The sequence below is a fragment of the Stereum hirsutum genome (genome assembly GCF_000264905.1).
Source record: "Stereum hirsutum FP-91666 SS1 unplaced genomic scaffold STEHIscaffold_1, whole genome shotgun sequence".
Lineage (NCBI taxonomy): Eukaryota > Fungi > Basidiomycota > Agaricomycetes > Russulales > Stereaceae > Stereum > Stereum hirsutum.
The window spans coordinates 1,669,955-1,689,150 of NW_006763131.1; the positions used below are offsets into that span (position 1 = coordinate 1,669,955).

At 52.2% G+C, this 19,196-nt stretch overlaps 8 protein-coding genes across 8 annotated transcripts; 5 read left to right on the forward strand and 3 right to left on the reverse strand.

Moving 5' to 3' along the window:
- Nucleotides 1-275: 275 nt before the first annotated feature.
- On the forward strand, nucleotides 276-2,104 carry STEHIDRAFT_164548 (uncharacterized protein; the record flags this gene model as incomplete). Its single annotated transcript, XM_007298669.1, has 2 exons — nucleotides 276-304; nucleotides 361-2,104. 2 exons carry the CDS (start codon nucleotides 276-278, stop codon nucleotides 2,102-2,104), a joined length of 1,773 nt encoding a protein of 590 aa, XP_007298731.1.
- Nucleotides 2,105-2,776: 672 nt separating this feature from the next.
- STEHIDRAFT_117285 (glycine dehydrogenase) lies at nucleotides 2,777-6,792 on the forward strand. Its single transcript, XM_007298670.1, has 12 exons — nucleotides 2,777-3,250; nucleotides 3,306-3,366; nucleotides 3,420-4,022; nucleotides 4,079-4,782; nucleotides 4,836-5,015; nucleotides 5,073-5,192; nucleotides 5,244-5,291; nucleotides 5,347-5,483; nucleotides 5,541-5,570; nucleotides 5,628-6,068; nucleotides 6,123-6,369; nucleotides 6,434-6,792. The coding sequence occupies exons 1-12, from the start codon at nucleotides 2,840-2,842 to the stop codon at nucleotides 6,476-6,478; spliced, it is 3,027 nt and encodes a 1,008-aa protein (XP_007298732.1). The 5' UTR covers nucleotides 2,777-2,839; the 3' UTR covers nucleotides 6,479-6,792.
- Nucleotides 6,793-7,099: 307 nt separating this feature from the next.
- Nucleotides 7,100-7,563, reverse strand: STEHIDRAFT_151560 (protein translocase SEC6; the record flags this gene model as incomplete). The annotated part of the gene is made up of 5 exons (XM_007298671.1): nucleotides 7,100-7,112; nucleotides 7,187-7,201; nucleotides 7,261-7,348; nucleotides 7,408-7,441; nucleotides 7,501-7,563. The coding sequence occupies 5 exons, from the start codon at nucleotides 7,561-7,563 to the stop codon at nucleotides 7,100-7,102; spliced, it is 213 nt and encodes a 70-aa protein (XP_007298733.1).
- Nucleotides 7,564-7,742: 179 nt separating this feature from the next.
- On the forward strand, nucleotides 7,743-9,652 carry STEHIDRAFT_70832 (uncharacterized protein; the record flags this gene model as incomplete). Its single annotated transcript, XM_007298081.1, has 2 exons — nucleotides 7,743-7,766; nucleotides 7,829-9,652. A coding segment is annotated over exon 2 (1,809 nt), but the record flags the coding sequence as incomplete, so codon positions are not given.
- Nucleotides 9,653-9,788: 136 nt separating this feature from the next.
- On the reverse strand, nucleotides 9,789-13,651 carry STEHIDRAFT_89072 (uncharacterized protein; the record flags this gene model as incomplete). The annotated part of the gene is made up of 13 exons (XM_007298205.1): nucleotides 9,789-10,160; nucleotides 10,238-10,540; nucleotides 10,594-10,895; nucleotides 10,965-11,096; nucleotides 11,161-11,262; nucleotides 11,319-11,428; nucleotides 11,484-11,715; nucleotides 11,768-12,584; nucleotides 12,635-12,742; nucleotides 12,794-12,999; nucleotides 13,051-13,208; nucleotides 13,279-13,323; nucleotides 13,386-13,651. The coding sequence occupies 12 exons, from the start codon at nucleotides 13,649-13,651 to the stop codon at nucleotides 10,271-10,273; spliced, it is 2,748 nt and encodes a 915-aa protein (XP_007298267.1). The 3' UTR covers nucleotides 9,789-10,160; nucleotides 10,238-10,270.
- Nucleotides 13,652-14,109: 458 nt separating this feature from the next.
- On the reverse strand, nucleotides 14,110-15,469 carry STEHIDRAFT_46286 (DUF1751-domain-containing protein; the record flags this gene model as incomplete). Its single annotated transcript, XM_007297921.1, has 6 exons — nucleotides 14,110-14,332; nucleotides 14,391-14,531; nucleotides 14,587-14,798; nucleotides 14,855-14,972; nucleotides 15,028-15,197; nucleotides 15,248-15,469. 6 exons carry the CDS (start codon nucleotides 15,467-15,469, stop codon nucleotides 14,110-14,112), a joined length of 1,086 nt encoding a protein of 361 aa, XP_007297983.1.
- Nucleotides 15,470-15,727: 258 nt separating this feature from the next.
- Nucleotides 15,728-16,412, forward strand: STEHIDRAFT_70835 (DUF1754-domain-containing protein; the record flags this gene model as incomplete). The annotated part of the gene is made up of 4 exons (XM_007298082.1): nucleotides 15,728-15,810; nucleotides 15,856-16,036; nucleotides 16,091-16,195; nucleotides 16,255-16,412. The coding sequence occupies 4 exons, from the start codon at nucleotides 15,728-15,730 to the stop codon at nucleotides 16,267-16,269; spliced, it is 384 nt and encodes a 127-aa protein (XP_007298144.1). The 3' UTR covers nucleotides 16,270-16,412.
- A 219-nt stretch (nucleotides 16,413-16,631) lies between these two features.
- Nucleotides 16,632-18,827, forward strand: STEHIDRAFT_46032 (uncharacterized protein; the record flags this gene model as incomplete). The annotated part of the gene is made up of 7 exons (XM_007297892.1): nucleotides 16,632-16,804; nucleotides 16,869-16,967; nucleotides 17,036-17,189; nucleotides 17,269-17,488; nucleotides 17,627-17,853; nucleotides 17,983-18,115; nucleotides 18,196-18,827. 7 exons carry the CDS (start codon nucleotides 16,632-16,634, stop codon nucleotides 18,825-18,827), a joined length of 1,638 nt encoding a protein of 545 aa, XP_007297954.1.
- Nucleotides 18,828-19,196: the final 369 nt, after the last annotated feature.

The following is a 19,196-nucleotide window of genomic DNA, read 5'->3' on the forward strand; positions in this document are numbered from 1 at the left end:
GCCATCAGCTTGGAGTTCGTTGCTCGTATTGTCTCTCTGCTCCGTTGCTTCACTCAGATAGACCAATCTCAGGCCTGTTTGGTGTTCAATATTATCTTTCTGGGATAGCGGCCGTCCGATTCAGTCCGATTCCAAGGAAACGTGGTAGCGTGACACAAAGGACGAGCACGATCAATCAACATCTCTCGTAGGTCTTCCGGCGTCTGAAAGTGTACTATACTGTCTTATAGAAGACCTCCTCATAGCGTTGCAAATATACTCACAAGCCGTAAAGAATGGCTCAAGAAAACACTTCGACGGAAAAGTAAGTACGCTGTGTTCAAGTGTGACTTCTCCGTGACCTAACTGGGAACTTGACAGCATTGCCCAATATTGGGACGACGCGATCCAAGGCCGACTAACTCTCTATCAACATCTCTCCCCACATGATCCTCCCGACGTGCAGTCCTCCGCACATCAAAGAATAACTGCCGAGATTTCCGCCCTGAGGCGCGGAATAAGCTCTCTGAACTCGCGGCTTAATGCCCTTACCCCTGTGGCTCTGTTACCACCGGAAATCCTCGCTGAGTGTTTCGAGATCTTGGCATGCATAGACCAACCGCCGTACCCAGAAAGCCATCTCTCGAGAGCGCAGCAGAGACACCTTGGCTGGATCACTGTGACGCATGTATCGAGCAGATGGAGGGAGGTTGCACTCAACCGACCTTCGTTATGGGCCACCCTCTCTTTTCAACTCGGCCCCACGTGGATATCCTCAATGTTGAGTCGGGCGAGGGACACTCCTCTCGTGATCCACCACGACTTTCCTAGTCATTCCTTGATCGCAGCTTCTGAAGCAAGGTGCATGATCAATGTTTTGCGGTGCAACCTTGGCCGCGCGCGGACGGTCACTATCGGGGGTATGATTCCTTCATCCGTTGCGTCGTCCGACTTCAAGGAGGCATTGACGACATCGTCTGCTGTTCTTGAATCTATCACGATACTGCTGTCGTCCTCCGACGAGGATGAGTTCATCTCTGACAATTTCCTTGGAAATTACGCTCCCTGCTTACGAAAGGTGGATTTCGTCTTCAGTACTAGCCACTGTTTATATTGGACACGACCAGTGTTCAAGGGGCTTACGCACATGTCTATAGAACTCGTGTCTGACCCGCCCTTGCAGGATTACGCCCATTTCTTTGATATGATAGACCAAAACCCGTTGCTGCAGTCCATAGAGCTGGTCAATGCTCTCCCTCAGGTTGCAAATCCTCTTCAGCATCAACGCCGCGTCATGCTCTCACATCTGCAGTCCTTCGCTTTCTATGGTTCCCCCTCCTCCTGTGCTGAACTTCTGCACACTTTCGAGGTCCCGCTTAAAGTAAAGCTCAAACTATCTATTGATTCTACGATCGACACACAACCCGAGAGTAAATTGAAGGGGGATTACAGCGCCCTTTGCCAAACGTTGAAATCCATGAATGAAAGTCACCAAAAGTCTCCTTTCCGCACCCTCGTATTCCATGATTTTGGGCGCCCCCGTCCAGATGACGATGTATGCATTAAAACGTATAGAAGTGCTGGCTGGGTTCCTGGTCAGTCTCAATTTGCGTCTTTCGACGACACCCCCTCCCTTAGTCTTTATGTTGTGCCTGCCATAGCTGGACGGCCAGGCCATGGCGCGAGTGCCTGCCGCATGCTTCCTTCCTTGCCTTTCAAAGACATCGACACATTCATTCTTGTCGATGCACTCGGTATACCTCACTCGTGGTGCGATCCCCTCAGCATGGGCTTGCCTAACATAAAGTATTTCCAGCTCAATGGTATCAACCTGGAACAAGCCTTTCCACTTCTATGTCTTCCCTTCTCATCCAGCGAACTGGATTCGACAAATATGCCCGCAACGTTCACGGTATTCCCGCGCCTCACGCATCTTCGACTTCATGGAGAGCATCTGGAGGAACCATCACGGGCATTGCAGGATGGCCTTCTGGCTATGTTGAACTTGCGGAGGAACCACGGAGCTCCATTGAAGTGGTTGGGATTGAAAGGTTTTCACCTCTCTCCAAAGGCTCTGGATGGGCTGAGAGCCTTAGTGCCAGTGGTTGTGATGGATAAAGAGTAAATAGAATCTCAATAGCCCTATAGTTGAGGTGAGCATATTTCGTATTCATTCCTTATTCCTCAGGCCTTCAAGTTAGACTTCAATGTTTCTCCTTCAGTTTACGGGTCGTGACATAGAAATTGTGCGGAGTTGTTATGAGTGGCGCTCATGCACTGCTGTACGAAATATACATAGGATTGTTGTTGCGTTTTCCTCAAAGTTTCAAAGATGCTCGTAATTGTTTGCTGTCTTTTTTAGTGTGAGCGCCGCTACCGTTGTCTTCTTGATATCACCGAGATTGAGCCGTGCCGTATCGCTTGAGCTTCTGATATCTAACCAGCCATAAGAGACCGACGCGACCTTCCAAAGGCATGTAAACGTAGAAATCAGTTCCACAATTTTCAAGGCGAGGAGTGTTCGCCGCGGTGAGTGAGTACGGGCCACCGCCACGCCGTGACTCCGCGTAAAAACTCAGAGAATTGCTCCGAGCCATCGCGGACGCGTGAGAGAGAAAAAAGTTTTTTGACGCGACGGGATGGCTCGGGAAATACGGAGAGGAATTACGTCTTGTTGGTTCGATGCGGGGCAGGTTAGTAGACGATAAGCTGCTCGTACTCGGTGAATGGCTCGGTGAATGCACTCTCTTAATATTTATCTCGCCTGGGCGGCGCTGCCGTCTTCCAAACGCGCCCCGCCATCGTCTTCACCACCACCACAGTCGTCTGCAGTTTTTTTCAGCGGCAGAACGGCTGTTCGATGGCGGCCTTGCGCTTGGTATCTGCTCTACCGTGTAAACACCTTGCTTCTCGATATGTTTCCCCTCGTACCCTCATAGCCAGCAGAGGTCTCGCGACAGCAAAATCGCCGTCGTCACTCTTTGCAGCACTCGACACGTTTCCTGACCGTCATATCGGACCTGACGATGGCGAAGCGTCTCTTATGCTCTCTAAGCTTGGCTATGAATCTATGGATGCCTTTGTTCAGGAGACGGTGCCCCCGCAGATCAGGGTGCCAGCCACCTCAATGACAGACGAAGTCATCGGTTCGCTGAGTGAGGCTGAGCTAAACAGGAGGGCGAAGCAGTTGGGCGCGGCGAACAAGCCTTTCAAGAGTTATATTGGCATGGGCTATCATAACGCAGTCGTGCCACCGGTCATTTTGCGCAACGTGAGTTTGCCTGATCTACGTGTAATATTTGCGATGTCCGACACGTTCTTCAAAGGTTATGGAGAATCCTGCTTGGTATACTCAATACACGCCGTACCAACCGGAAATCGCTCAGGGTACGCCCTACTGTGGTCGTACAATGGTGCTCCTCTTTATTCTTTTTCGTCAGGTCGACTCGAATCCTTGGTCAACTTCCAAACGATGATCATGTCCCTAACGTCAATGCACATCGCAAACGCTTCCCTGCTTGATGAAGCGACAGCGGCAGCAGAAGGCATGGTCATGGCTTTCGTCTCATCCGGTCAAAAGAAGAAAACCTTCCTCGTCGATTCCAACGTATCAGCACAGACTCTCAGCGTCTTGCGCACACGAGCAAAAGGCTACGGTATCGGTCTCACGGTTGGCGATGTGACTTCCTCTCTCAAAGATGAAGCCCTCCGCGCCACCCTGTGTGGTGTCTTGGTTCAATACCCGGACGTTAACGGAAGCATCAAGGATTACAGCAAGGTCGCGGAAGTCGTCCATGCCTCTGGCGGTCTCGTCGTGGTAGCCTCTGATCTGCTCGCGCTTACGATGTTGAAGCCACCGGGAGAATGGGGTGCTGATATCGTCTTGGGTAACTCGGGACGATTTGGCGTCCCGGCTGGTTACGGCGGCCCACACGGTGCTTTCTTCGCTTGCACGGAGAAGCTGAAGCGCAAGATGCCCGGTCGGCTTATTGGTCGTAGCAGAGATGTTACCGGTCAACCTGCATACCGTTTGGCCCTTCAGAGTGAGTCTAGTTGGTCGCCCCTGTGTCTTCTGTGTTGATCAATTGCGGTCCACTAGCTCGCGAACAGCACATCCGAAGGGAGAAGGCGACCAGCAACATCTGTACCAGCCAGGCTCTTCTCGCGAATATGTCGGCAATGTACGCGGTTTACCACGGGCCTAAAGGGCTCCAGCGCATCGCTACCAAGGTACACGGTCTTACACAGCTGCTCAAGAGCACCGTCGAGGGTTACGGGTTCAAAGCCACAAACGACGGTTTCTTCGACACCCTTACGCTCGATGTGAGAGGTGCGGCACAGAGTGCGGAGCACGTTCATGCCGCCGCAGCGGTGGCTGAGATCAACCTTCGTCGGATCGATGAGGCTCATGTCGGCATCACCCTGGACGAAAGTGTTGGCCCTGTTGACTTCTTGCGCATCGTCAACGCGTTCGCTTCGGCAGCCGGGTCTCCCGCCGTTACTCTGGATTCGTTGTCCTCCTCTGTTAGCGGTTCCGCCATTCCTCAGGCCCTCATTCGTACTTCAGAGTACCTTCCCCATCCGGTCTTCAATACCCACCACTCCGAAACCGAAATGCTGCGATACATACACCACCTCCAGTCCAAGGATCTCTCGCTCGTGCATACTATGATCCCGCTCGGTAGCTGCACCATGAAGCTCAACAGCACGAGCAGTATGATTCCGCTCACCTGGCCCGAGTTCGGTTCTGTTCATCCGTTCGCTCCTCTCGATCAGGTTCAAGGATACCTCGAGATGATCAAGGTTCGCTGATCTGCTCTTGTTTATCGCTCCTTTGACTGAACCATCTCTTGTAGGAATTGGAGACAGATCTCTGCAGAATTACCGGTTTCCACGCCTGTTCGTTGCAGCCCAACTCCGGTGCCGCGGGGGAATATGCTGGACTCAGCGTGATTAAGGCGTATCATGAGTCTCGAGGCGAGGGCCATCGCGATATCTGCCTGATTCCTGTCAGCGCGCATGGTACCAATCCTGCGGTAAGATTTCCTCTCGGTTCCAGCTGTTAAACTGTAGACTCATAGATTCATGTGCAGTCCGCACACATGGCTGGTTTGAAAGTTGTCCCTATTAAGTCTCTTCCGGACGGTAGCCTCGACCTTGCGGACTTGAGGTCAAAGGCCGAGCAGCACAAGGATAAGCTCGCTGCCTTCATGGTGAGTCTACGCCATCTTTACTCAGGTTCTGCGAAGACTAATTACTTATAGATCACTTACCCCTCGACGTTCGGAGTCTTCGAGAACGGTGTCCAAGATGTAAGAAATTATTTCTCTCTGTTGTCGACTTTAGGCTGATATAAAATCTCGAAAGGCCTGCAAAATCATTCACGATAATGGCGGTCAAGTTTACCTCGACGGTGCCAACCTCAACGCTCAAATCGGATTGACGAACCCAGCCACTTGTGGTGGCGACGTTTGCCACATGAACCTGCACAAGACCTTTGCGATGTAAGTAACCCTCCTTCTCGTCGTCTCTCGTTCTATCTGACGGTTGTGTTCATCTAGCCCACATGGCGGAGGTGGCCCTGGTGTTGGGTGAGTTCCCTACCTTCGTGAGGTCTATATACTCTTTCCTGATAATATCGTCGACAGTCCAATCTGCGTTGCTGAACACCTCTCACCCTTCCTTCCCTCGCACCCCATTGTCGCAACCGGAGGCGACAAGGCCATCGATGCCGTCGCCGCTGCGCCCTATGGCAGCGCCTCTATTCTCCTCATCTCCTGGGCCTACATTAAGATGCTCGGTGGTCAAGGCCTCGCCGATTCGTCCAAGATCGCTCTCCTCAACGCGAACTACATGGCCCACCGTCTGTCGGGCCACTACAACCTGAGGTACAAGAACGCGAATGGACGTGTGGCTCACGAGCTGTTGATCGATTTAGCGGAGTTCGACAAGGCGGCAGGGCTCAAGGTATCGGATTTCGCGAAGAGGTTGCAGGATTATGGGTTCCACCCTCCGACGTGCTCTTGGCCTATCTCGACGTGCATGTTGATTGAGCCTACGGAATCTGAGACTCTCGAGGAGATCGATAGGTAAATATAAATTCAACCGTGGTCTGTCACAGCGATCTGATACCTTCCTTTCAGGTTCTGTGAGGCTATGATCAAAATCAGGCAAGAGGCCGAGGACATCATCCAGGGCAAACAGCCCAAGGATAACAACCTACTGAAAAACGCACCACACCCCATCTCCGTCATCGCGCTCTCCGAAGAGGAATGGAGCCGGCCATACTCGCGCGAGACGGCTGCGTACCCTGTTCCATGGCTTCGGGAGAGGAAGTTCTGGCCGACCGTTTCGAGGGTGGACGATGCTTATGGCGATTTGAATCTCATCGTTAGTCCTATCACAGTTTTTTCGTCTACGTCCTGCAGCATCTGATACACTGTTGTTTGAATAGTGCGATTGCCCTTCGGTCGAGGAGACCGCTCACGATTTCTCTTAATCTATTCATCGCTTCATGACCTGCATGCTACTTAGATGTCCTAGACGGCTTCACATAGCCTACTCCCACATCTACATACCTACCCTACACTTGCTCAACCAACCCAAACCAACATCACACCGCTCCGTAGAGGAGTCGCCTCTCATCAGGCGTAATTTCGCAATCGCTCGCTTTGTTGTATACTATGGTCGTCTTTTTTGGGTTGTTTTAGAACGTTCAACACGAATCCTCTTGGAATGCATGCTCGTAGACAGATGTTCACGGCATACTTACCTTGCGTGTCTGCCTAGTTACTTCAATGCATCTTAATTGTATTGGTCTGCTTGCAGAGGGTGCGCTAGTCTGTCAATCACAATGGCGTTGCCTACGCCGTGACCTGTAAACGTGTAATCCGTTCCGACAATAAAATGGGTGAATTAGGTCGTCCTCCGCGGCTCTTTTGGGTAGACAAAACAGATAGCGTGCCCAGGACGACGGACGAAAAGAGGATAAGACCGACGCTGCAACACCCCTCCCCAGCTCGCGACCTGCGATGACCCAAGTCGAACCCTCAGACCCCGCAGGCCAAGACCAATAAAGAATGCTCCAAAAAACCACGATGCCTGCACCGAACCGAGCGGCCTATGCACCTCCGCTATGCGAGGATGAGTGTATGTAAGTTTGAGGGTCTGAGGCGCACGGAAGGGGAGTATAAGACAGGAAACGTACACAAGGATGTTGTTACTGGCGGACGGCAGTTCGTCAGCGTACAGACCGAGCTATTGAGGAGTGGTGATACGCACATTGGGATATGGATGAGCTTCACGAAGTACCCGATGAATCCCATAACAGCGAAGCCGATGGCGACAGCCTTGCAAATCTGCAAGAACTCTGGGGATACCGATTGAATACCTTCGTTGAGAGACTGCACACAACATATAGATACTAACCCTTTTGCGAAGGCTTGGTACACCGTGTGAGGAACTATGGACCAGGGTATGCATGAGCTCTTTGACCAATAAGTTAATGCTGACGAGACGCACTTGGTTGCCGTCACGAATGAAGTCCTGGGGAATCTCAATGAGTTCTTTCATCTTGTCAGACATGGTTGCGAGCTGAGGGTGGGCGTGCGGGGAGTAAAACGAAGGAAGACGGTGAGCGAGGAGAGTCGGACAAGGTGCTGGCAAGGAGAAGGCGTTGAAGGAGTGCTTGCAGGAAAGTGACGTGGAGATATCCCAACTCGCGTTTCCCACGGTTACTTTCCTCCCTTCCCTTCCTGTGCAACACGACCGTGACTATAGCACAACTCGTATGCTTGTTTTTCTTATGTCTGCCATGAAACAATACTGATGCGTTCGTTTGCTGTGCTAGGGGCGTTAGAGGTGGATGTCCTTTCGTAGGACATTGCTCTCCTTGACGATCCACGCTCGCTCGCCTCGTCGAAGTTCTTTCCCCCATGTCTCCATTCCTGCCCGTTTCAGCACAAACGCACCTCTTGCGATAGAATTTTCGACCCAAGATCCCTGGCAGCCTATCCAAAAGTTGACAGACGCGTTCCGAAATTATGTGTGGAACAGTATCAGTGCTGCCCAATGCCTCCCCGAACTTCAGCAGACATATCAAGTCCTCCGAAGGCAGGTGGACGCTCTGCGTGCTAGGGATCCGCATGCAGCTCTCCAGCTCCAGAAACTTATGAGTATCTCTGACTGGAATGATACACTCGAGGCGCTGGCGCAATACGGAGGCCCTCAAGACATTACTTTTCTGAACGAAGTTATCGCAGACATGCCTACCATTTTCTCTCGTACCGTCACTGCCGACACCCATACCACCGTTCTCCGCGGCCTGCTCAAGCGTCCTGGTGCAACCGATGTTTTGGCTTGGCTTGCGCGTATGCATCAGAAGCCTGGCCAAATCAAGCCTACCATTGAACATTGGACCCTCGTTCTGGCTGAGTACGAGGAACGGAGAGAATACGACCACATGTGGAGAGCCTTCGATCTCATGGAGGAGAAAGGTGTTCGGCACCAGACGTTGTACAGATATCTCCTCAGGGCAGTCTTCAACTCTCATCGGGACCCTATGAAGGGAGTTCTTCGTATCATCGACTGCATGGCTACTGGGCATCTGCCCTTCGACGGCCAAAATCTAGCCATCATCGTCGACGGCTTCACCAGTCAAGGCAAATACGAGGAGGCCGACCAAGCTGAAGATGCCTACCGCTCTCGTGTCGGTGGGCGACCCGACGTCGCCGTCTCCGAAAGTGACAACCGCGATGATTACCTGGCTCAAACTGTCCGTCGCGATGGACGTCAGCGGGCGACGAAGCTGTACCGGTCCTTTCTTACTCGTGGGTGGCGGCCCACCCACAAAACACTCCTAGCTGTCCTGCGCGGTTCTTGTAATCCCAACGATCTACTTTATTGGGAGGGTCAGTTCGAGGTCAGTGGGGGCCCTGACGCGTGGACTCTCCTCATCCGCAATTCCGTGACCCTTGCACGACCTATGCACCAAACGGCCTCGATCTATTCGGCTGCTTTGAACGCCGGTATATCTCCTTCGTTCAAGATGGTCGAACCTCTCATACGCGGCTTATGCTCATCCTCTATCCGTGCCCCGGACGAAAAGTCATTGGATACCGCCATCGGTCTTTATCACGCGGTTAGCCAGGCCAACACTCCTACCAAGGGGGCCACGGATTTTTTTCGAGGGCCCGAAGTCATCGTATGCAACACACTCCTTCGCGCAATGATCTCTTCGACGAACCACGCGAAGTACTTCCCCAAGGCAATGTCGATTTTCGAGGATCTTCGCCAGCGCAAAGTTCCCTTGGATCGCATGGCGATCACTTCGCTCGTCATACTCGCCATGAAGTCATCTACCAGCTTCAACGAAGCTTTCGACGTATACAAGCACCTCCTTTCCCGTTTCCACGGCCAGTTCGACGCCCGAAGCTTCACGGATATCATCATTGCGTTCGGTCGGCTTCGATTCGATAACAGGACCATCCCACCCTGGCGTAGCTACTTTGACATCGTCCACGACATGCGAGAGGCCGGGTTCCCCACCACACAATTCATTTATACCGAGATTCTTCGCCAGCTCGCTCGGACGTCAGAACATATCTCTCCCTCCGAAGACTCTGAGTTGTATTCTCAGTTGATTCTTGCGATCAAAGAGACACACCACTTCCTTGTTATGGATCCATTCATCACTCCCGATACCGCATGCTTGAATCAGCTTATGGATACCTACCAACGAGGAGGCATGTTCACCGAAGCACGACAAGTCTGGGATTCGATGCAATTTTCGGGCAAAGTCGACGCCATCAGTGTTAACATCGTCATGGACGCCTGCGGCCACAAACGCGCCCCTGCTGCCGCCAAAGAGATCTTCGAGGGACTGCGCCGAGACGGGCATAAATTCACACCGGAGAACTGGCGGGCATGGGTGGAATGTCTTTGCCGCCTGGGAGAGATAGAAGAGGCGACGAAGCTGGTGTTTTTGGAAATGGCGAAGGACAATCCGGATTATAAGCCTGATGTGGAGTGCATCCGCATCCTGCATAAGTTCTCGAAGGAGTGTCCGGTGCCGGTTTCGATTCAGGAGCGTGTCAAGCAGTATTACCCAAATTTCGTGCGAACGCTGCCATACGACGTTTTCGACTGATGGGAGCCACATTGTAGACTTGATAGTTGACATTGTGAGCTCTCGTTCATTTTGTAGCAGACTCTGATGCTTATGGTTTACTAATGATGTTTCAAATGCGTTCTAAACTAGATTCACGAACGAAAACCAATGCATTCCCACCAGTTATCGACTAGCGGTACTACCAACCAGTAGTAGCCCGAACCGTGGCGCAGGCTTAACAAGCTCCATCGCAGGCTGCACCTGCTGCTCTCCCGCGGGCACGCCGAACGGCAAAAGCGCACTCGTCGCGCTCTCCTTACCTCCGGCCTTGCCTGGGTGTGTTGGTGGTGGACGTGGTGGGAGTAGAGGTGCAAGAAGAAGTTGGGTTCGCGATATATGGTTGGAAAGGGCAACATTGATGGCGTCTTCCGACAAGGATGTCGATTCCGCTGTCTGTTGAATCTCTGAGTACTCGTGCCAATCAAAATAGATAATGCTAGACGCACCTCAGCTTCAGACCGGTCAATCTCCTCCTTCAGCGATGTTGTGGTACTCTCCCAGTCAGATCCCCACAGAGCCGAAATCTTGTGAAGGTATCGCAAATCCCACAAAAACTGCTGTCCGCGCCGATATGCGTCGCTGCCAGCAGACCCTTCCAACACCGAGCTCGTGAAATGTCGCAGTGTCGCTTCTGCTAGAGTCGTTCGGCTTGACGGGTCAGACGACATGCCGACATTCTGTACCGATGTCGAGATGGAGAGCAATGCCTGGAAGAGTGGCGCTGAGGGGCCCGCTGGCGATGGTGCTGCTAATGCGAAAAGGACGTCAGTTAGGTGGGATGGGATTGGCGAATTGATAGGGGTTTGATTTCACGTACCACTTGGTGTGCGAACTGCCCGCGCAGCGGAAAGACAGGACTCGTGGTACTTGAGAGAGATCGTCCGCACGCTATATCTGCGCCACCGGTCCAAAGCAAGTTCATACAACCCTCGCATTCTTGCACGGAAATCTGCGAAAAGCAAACAGTGATCAGTGAGGAAGGTTGTTACAAGCTTCAACACAAGAATGCCAACCATGGCCAGCATCTGTGCCCGAGCTAATATTTGGCAGGAAAGGCGAGGACGAAAGCTCGTTCGCCACTCGCCCGAGGAAGACCAAGGCTCGCATGCTGATATCTGTCCGAAACATGGTAAGCATTATCCAACAAATGTCGTATATTCAGATGGCCTACCTGAGTCATCTCCGACTTGCTGGACGCTCGTAGAGACCGCTTCTGCGATAGACACACAAAGCTGATCTGCATCCGGTTGATACGCAGAGATTAACTGGTCCGCTAGTTCTCTGTGGCCTTGTCAACAAACCCTTCTTCGCACTGTAAACAGACTGCTCGACATACCGACTGTCGGCCTCGCTCTTCTTGCTGAACGCACGCAAGTCCTTGCGAATTGCGGCCGAACGGGTCTCGACGGATTCTAGCACATCGTTCAGAAGTGGCGTCCGACCAGCGACTTGGCGATGCAGGGACATCTCGTATTTCCGGAACGAGGCAGCCATGCCGGATGAGCCAGACGTCTCGTAGAGTGATGGGACGGCAGGAGCCTGGAAGAGATACGACACAGGCGACGCATCTACACGAAAAGTTGGTCATGACAGGGAAAAAAATTCGCGAAAAATGCGTACCAAGAACGCTCTCTCCAGTTCCTTCAGCGAGCGCAGACATTGCCGAGTCCAGATGACTCTGGAACGTCTGCTGCATATCCGCCAAAGCGACCTTCCAGATCTCGGAAGCCTGTTGTCGAACGAGACCGTCCGCAATACTCTTCAGAGATTCACGCTCCGCATCTTCCAAGTACGCATTTCCCTCCAGCCATGTCCGTATCCACGCCCGAGTCGACCAAACTTCCTTCAGCGTCTGCAGGTCGGAGAACCACTGTTGGGCCACAGTGGCGAACTCCTTCGTGACCTTCTCGAACCATTCGTGCAGCTTCGTCGAGAGCTGGGAAGCTGAGATGGAAGTGGATGAGGAAGAAAGGTCGATATATGGCCGGTATGAACGGATGCTCTGTGGGAGGGAGAGGTGTTGTGAGCCTGATGGCAGATTCGTGAGGAGGTTTTGTGTTGACATCTGTAGTTCTGGTGGGAGGTCTAGTGTTTCTGTGTCTTGCGACTCAGATTGTATGAACTCCAAAACTCTATGGATCAGGCATCGTCGGGACGAAGATGGTTCATCATAGAAGATATCGCGTGCCGCGCCAACGGTGAATGAAATGACATCTAGGACGGCGCCAATACTTCCGCGGAGCTCGCGAACGACAAGCTGTCTGGATTTCGTCTTTGCGCTGCCGTTGTTCTGTTGTGGTGGTCTTCCGTTCGATGTTGAATTCCGAGACAAAGATAGCTGGAAGCTTTTGGTTCGTTGCGAGAGGAAGACGGAGAGTGTGTCTATGAGAGGTCGCGATTCAAGGAGATGGAGTGTAAGAAGGATGGAGCAGATGTCCTGGGAGAGATTTAGAGAAGCGATTGTAGAGAGGGTACAAAACGACATACCTCGACGCTGGAAGAGAATTCGCGAAGTGACAGCGTGGCTTTATGTGTGATTTGGGCACGGAATTGGGCCACAGTATCCCATTGCCGTTGTGCCAGGGGAAATTGCTCCTAGAAGAAGTTCAAGCCAAGCATAACACCAAAAGTCAAACGCATACGCACCGTGACATCAATACCTTGTGCAGCCCATCCCTCCTCGTCTTCATCATCTTCCCGAACTAATACCCGATGAATGACGCGCGCTAGGAGGAACAACCAAGCCGCATGTAGATATTTCTTCTTCTCAATCAATCGCCACAGATGTTCCGGAGTATCGAGAAGGAGTTTCATATGCGAGGCCAGGGACTGAAGCATCTTCAAGTACGAATCTAACATTCCAACATAAGTTCCGAGTTCCTCGTAGATATAACACCGCGTACCATCCTTCGCAGCAGACGCCCGCTTTAACGTCTTAGGTTCGGGTTGGCCATCCGGTATAGACGATCTGACTTCGTCCAGAGCATCGAGGACGCGTTTCGAAGATTTGGAAATGGATATGATTGATGTTGAAGCCTGCAAGAGGTCGCGGTACCTCTCCCTACAGTTTCGATTGACAGCTCCAGCAGTACTTCATGACGTGGACGCAGACACAGTAAACAAATACGCACCCGACCATCAACCTAAGTTCCTCCTGCTTCGCATCCGCATCTGCCCTAAACACGCATATTGAACACCTCCAGAACTCTACGCCACGACAGCGGTCGACCGGAAAGACAGGAAACCACCATACCTAAGACGGTACTGAATCGCCTTCACCTCCGACACCGTATGCTTCGTGAACAATTCATCAGGATCCGATACATTTCCAGCGATGTTCTGTTGTGAGATAGAGGAGAATGATGAAGAGCGCGGTGGCCAGGGTGAAGAAGGTGGTTTGAATCCGTGGGGTATAGATGTCTGAGACAAGGTTATGGGTAATTTGGGCAACGTCGATGTTGAGGCAGCAGAGGAGACAGAGACATTAGAGGGCCGTCTAGACATTGCTGTAGGTTCCAGGTAAGCAAGTTCTCTAGAGGTTCATGGAGAGCTAAAAGGTATGCGCTGTACGTTGACGCTAGACGCGCATGTAGAGCAGGGGACACGCCACAACTGCGGCAAACGCGCTGGTTGTTGCCTTTAGCGCCCGTGGCGAGTACACCGAATTGTGTTTCCTTGTCTTCCCAGATCTTTCAAAAGAGTTATAGTTATAATCCATTCATTCGCAATTCTAGCATTCTCGCAATACCAGTGCAAACCTTCAATATTCAATGCCGGAACGTAGGTATGTATGAATGTATAAGTACTTCAAAAAGGTAAAACAAACATGGAGAAGAAAAAGAAGCGAGAAAGATGATTATGAAGGTAGTGGCAGTGGCGGAGCTGGAGGTGACGACGTTGATGGTGGTGGTGTTTCGTGATGACGATGTGTGGACAACATGCATGTCCTGGGCGACGAGCGACTACCGAATGCTGTCCTCCCGAGCTTTTCCTTTCCCACTCCCGATGTCTACATCTCCAATGGGCTCGTCAGATTCTTCCGTAGCCTTCGGTGGCGAAGAGGGCATGGGAGGGGCATCTGCTTGGCCAGCGGCAGCAGCAGAAGGACGAGAAGGCTGAGATGACCCGTTGGGGGCGGATGAGGAATTGGCGAGACGTTGGTCGAGGGCCTTGAGAGCCATGGCACTGTAGTAAACGTGTGAGCTCATGTTATCACTGTGATAGTCAAAGCGTCAATTCTTACCGTCTTCGTTCGGCCTCAGCTCGTGCGCCACCGGGTACTGCGGCGTAGCCATTTGCTTCGATGTCTCCGCTCGAAGCAGGAATAAGGTGGAACTGAGTGGCGTATTTGAACACCAAGTCGCCCAACATGGTGATAGGTGTGCTGAAGAATTGTCATTATGAGAAGCAAGGAGCAACGTTGACACGCCAAAACTCACCGAAGGAAAGGAGGGAACCAGTGGTACAGCGCGAACGTCTCGCTCCTGTCTCCATACGAGTCCCCACCAACCATACCCTCTCCAATGTTTTTCTTGTAAAAGCGGAGCCAGATCCAGGAGACCAGGAAGCCGAACTGGATGACGATATATGGACATTGGAAGCCGATGATGCTCATGACGGTCGAAAAAGTGACATAGGCCATGGGCAAGGTCTAAGGAGTAGGAATGTGAGATATGTGTTCCGGTTGAGGGGTTGAGTCCTACATACCTTAACACGAGCCTTGAGAACCCCAAAGACCTGAACTTGGTGCTCCGGAATGAGTTGCGTAAACGCAATAAGGACACCGATTTGCAAGGCCATCTGGCCGTGATATTGCATCCCGTACCTACGTCACCCCATCAGATCATTGAGGAGAGATACGATCCAATGAAGCAGCTCACAAGAAAAGGTCTGCATTCCGGAGCACGATGAACTCGAGCCAGTTCAGCCCGAACGCGATGATATTGGAAACGCCAACAGTCGCCACAATAAACTTCGCGGTCTCCGCTGCTCCCCACAACCTCTCCAAGTAACGCAGTGATGGCGGAATGACGATGAGTGTCACAAGCAACTGTAGCCCAATTAGTAATGCGGGCCAAATAGGAAGCAGGTGTGGCATACCTCGATGACATTCGTCTCGACAAACATGGACGTGACTAACGTCCACGGGTACAGATAGCTAGCTCCGGGAATCAACGTGAGGTATGGAGCACAATGAGGGTCGCCAGTCTGCCATCGCAGCCAGAGGTAGAACAGAGAGGTCAACAATGTAGTTGCAGTGAAGACGCGGGTCACGATGGGTATCGAGGAGATGAGCTGTAGCGGAGAGGAGAGAACGGCCATTATGAGTCAAGTCAGAACGTTACGGTCGTCTCTGTTGTCGTCTCTGCTCCAAGGAGAGCTGGAAAAGATACAGCGAACGAACCGAAAAAAAACTATGCCGAGCGCTGTTTGGTCGTCCGTGAACTGGCGCGCGACTCCGGGCGACGTGCAAGACCAGATACTTTCCTAATCAAGCCCAACATTCGCACGCCTCTCAGGGTTCTACGCGCGTGTGATGGGACAGCGCTCCCTAGCCTTCCTTAGCCAGCAGCGCTCACCATGTCCGACTACGACTTTCGTCCAGGCGGCTCCCTCAAGCTGAAGAAGGGGGCCGCTGAGGACGGTGTTGTTAAGAAGTACGTGTTCACTTTCCTTGTCTTCACTACTTGACTGACTTGACCGTCCAGGAAGAAGAAGTCCAAGTTGAAAGCCGACAAGGACATTATCTCAGTTCCTGCGAAGGATCGCTCCCCTGTCCATGACTCACCGTCTGGCAGTGGTCGCGATTCACCTGCTGTTGCTGGAAGTAGTACTGAGGATCGTAAGACTGCGGCTGAGAAGAGATTTGAAGCAGTACAGAGGAAGAGGGTGTGTGGCGCACGTACACCATCAATGTGCCTCCTATCTGACCTCTGTTACCAGCTCAACGAAAGAGTGAAGAAACTCGCGAATACGACACACAAGGATCGTGTGCATGAGTTCAATGCCAAGTTGGAGACCCTCAGCGAGCACCACGATATCCCCAAGGTCAGTCCATTCGTCCTTCTTCTATGTGGACCGTCATCCTCACTGTTATACGTTCTCAGGTTGGGCCAGGATAAGACGAACAGTACCTCCTTGTGGAGGATATTTGCCGTATGCGTTCGCACCCATGTTACCGTTCAGTTGGGAGGATAGTTATGTTGTGTACCGTGTGTTTTTGTGTGGCTCTACCCTACTCCTCTCCAATGAAAGTAGTTCTCTGGATATTGCTGTTCGACTGGCTAGGGAAAAATCAAGGGAAAGAAGTGGCGGAAGTGTACCGCGTGCCTTGCGGTTCTCGATTGTGGATTATTTGTTTGGCTTCTCAAAATGGATGACGAGATAGTACGGCGCCGCAACTACGATCGTCTCTTCATCTCCAACCGGTTATAGGCCTCCTCTCTCACCGCATCTCTCGTCGTCCAACTCTCTTCATTCCATCATGAAGAAAGCGACGCCGGTGGTAGACACCTCTACCGAGAGAAAGGGTCACGTATGTCCACCTTCAGACGCAACACACCCGCGCGATCGCTGGGAGACGCTCTTTGTCTATTCTTTCATATGCAAGTTCACCCAGCTTCGTACCAAGGTCGAAGGGCTAGAGTCACCTATGGAGTACGTGCCCAAACCCTCTCCGCGTACACGAGGTCTCATCTGGTCCAATCGCTTTCGTTTCTAGTTTCGAGGAGGCGTTGCTCGCGCAAGGGCCGCATCCTATAATGGTCCAAGTCGTTACGCGTTTCATTCTCAATCTCAGACCACAGACGCGTAATATTAGGTGAGGGGATATCCTTGGGCTTTCTCTGAGTGATCTGAACAGGCATGGACCGCGTTGTCGCTCTTCAGCACGGACCAGCTCTCCGATACGGTCTCTGCGGTGTTTTCGGACTATATGAAGACCACTGAACGCTCGGTCTTCTGGGACGACGAGCAGAAGAAAAATATCAACCCATTTCGGACGATGGAGCAGGGGCTTTTCAACGCTGATTGGGATATGAAGGTGCGTACAACCCCATCTCTTAGAGCTTGAATGTTTTGCTCATCTTATTTCTCCGCCACATTCCTTTTACTCTTTTCAGCTCAAAATTCTTCGTCAACTCGTAGAGCTTCAACTGAGCCATGGTCCTGAGATAAGGAAGACGATAGATAACGCCTGGGGCATTGTACACAACAAACACAGGAAAAAGGAGGTGCCCGACCCTCCGCCTCTCGATCCCAGCGACCCCAACAGCATGGAAAGCTTGCAATTTGTCCCTATCGGCCAAGACAACGCACGCAAGCGGTACTGGGTCGTTGATGGTCAGTACGCTGCCCGTGCTCGTCGTCCGCGTATTTGCGCGTGTTTGTGCGTTGCTCCAATATGCTGACTTTTCTGTTGGGGCGGCGTCCGCCGTCGTGGTTCTTGCGCCACAATCTCAAATCCGTTACTCAATCTAGCTTCACCACGCGTTTACGTTTCGACAAACCCTTGGAAGATCACGGCCACTATCAACGCCGTTTCTAACACCCGTGAGGACTATGTCGCGCTTTTGGAGAAAATCAGGGCATCTGCGCCGGCCGATATAGACGACAAGTCGAAGAAATTGTCGAAGTCCGATACTCATCATGTTCTCTTGATGAAAGCTCTCGAAGATCGTCTGGAGGTCATTGACAATGAAACCTTAGTGAGCAATTTTTTTCTGCCTTCTCGATGTGACCATGTTCGGGAAATGCGTTTTGCCCGCGGTGTGGCCCACAACTGGTTTTAGTAGGCTTTTGTTATGGGGTTTTCGCTGACGGTGATCTGTTTGTAGAGGATTCAGAAACAACGAAAGAAAGCTGAACAGCGAAACATGCTTATGGCTCAAGCCGAACTTCGGCAAACTCGTACACGACGACAGACACGACGACCAGATTACGTCTATGACGAGGATCCGGAAGAGGCAAGTTTGGCTTGCGATTGTCGGCCCTTCGCCCTGTCTCTGCTATTGGCTAACATGCTGCTTGTTAGGACGACGCGGATGAAGACATGTACCAGCAGGAGGAGGAACCGTACGATGAGGAGCCGATGGAGGACGCCGATTTCGGTAATCACTCGGACACACCCTCTGCCTCGACGAGTGCCCAAGCAGCGGGCAAGCGGCGGTCCACACGTACCAACGCGGGCTCAGCGGCTGCCTCCAGCAGCGGTAGGCGATCAGGAGGAGGTGATGAGTGGATGGCGTGGAAAGGAGAACGGCGATCTTCTCGTCTGGGAGCACCCCCGGAGACACAGATGGACGAACTACCAGTAAAGCGTGCGCGGACGGAGGAAAGCACCGCTAGCGCGCCGTCTGTCAACGATTCGGCGGCGCGCAACGGGTCGCGTGAGCCATCAGCTCCGAAATTTACGGCGACGGGAGCCGCTGCAGTCAAGCCCACGGAGACGGCAGTGGAGCAACTGGCAGGACGGAAGAAAAGCAAGTTCTGGTTCTATGCCGTCGAACCTATCGCCCCGCCATCAGGCCACCAGTCTGTACAGTCCGACGCGATGGATGTCGACCAGGAGCCGTCCAATGGGCACAGGAATGGGGGTGGGAAGGGCAGAAACGGTACACGCCGCACCAGCCGACACGTTTTGGATGGTAGCTTGTCGCCTGCCCCGAGCATGGAGGAATAACTTCATCCAGCGAGCTTTATGTATATACCTTGTCTGTTTATCCACTCCTTTCTCACATCCAACCGTGCTCTTGATTTCTTGCCTGCGATCTCTATATCTGCCTTCACTTTACACCGCCTGACATTCGCCCCTTCTTTTCTGGATCTCAATCGCCCAAAGCTCTCCGTTATATTCGCTTCCCGGTCAAGTTGAACGTCTCTTCTGTACTTATACTCAAGATGAGAAGATGATAACTTATCCCGATATTCACTGTTGCCGTCGACGCTGTTATCGGGCTTAGAACGTTGCAAACTATGTGGACGACGTGGCCAGCGAATGGAAGACAGGTTGTTTGCGTACTTAGATTGGTTGCGGCAACGGCCGAGTGGA

What these genes read in the sequence shown, in the direction of transcription:
- STEHIDRAFT_117285 (XM_007298670.1), top strand. Translation starts at nt 2,840, where the DNA reads ATGGCGGCCTTGCGCTTGGTATCTGCTCTACCGTGTAAACACCTTGCT. An exon ending in GATACCTCGAGATGATCAAG is followed by an intron (nt 4,783 to 4,835) that starts GTTCGCTGATCT and finishes CATCTCTTGTAG; the next exon opens with GAATTGGAGACAGATCTCTG. An exon ending in ATAAGCTCGCTGCCTTCATG is followed by an intron (nt 5,193 to 5,243) that starts GTGAGTCTACGC and finishes AATTACTTATAG; the next exon opens with ATCACTTACCCCTCGACGTT.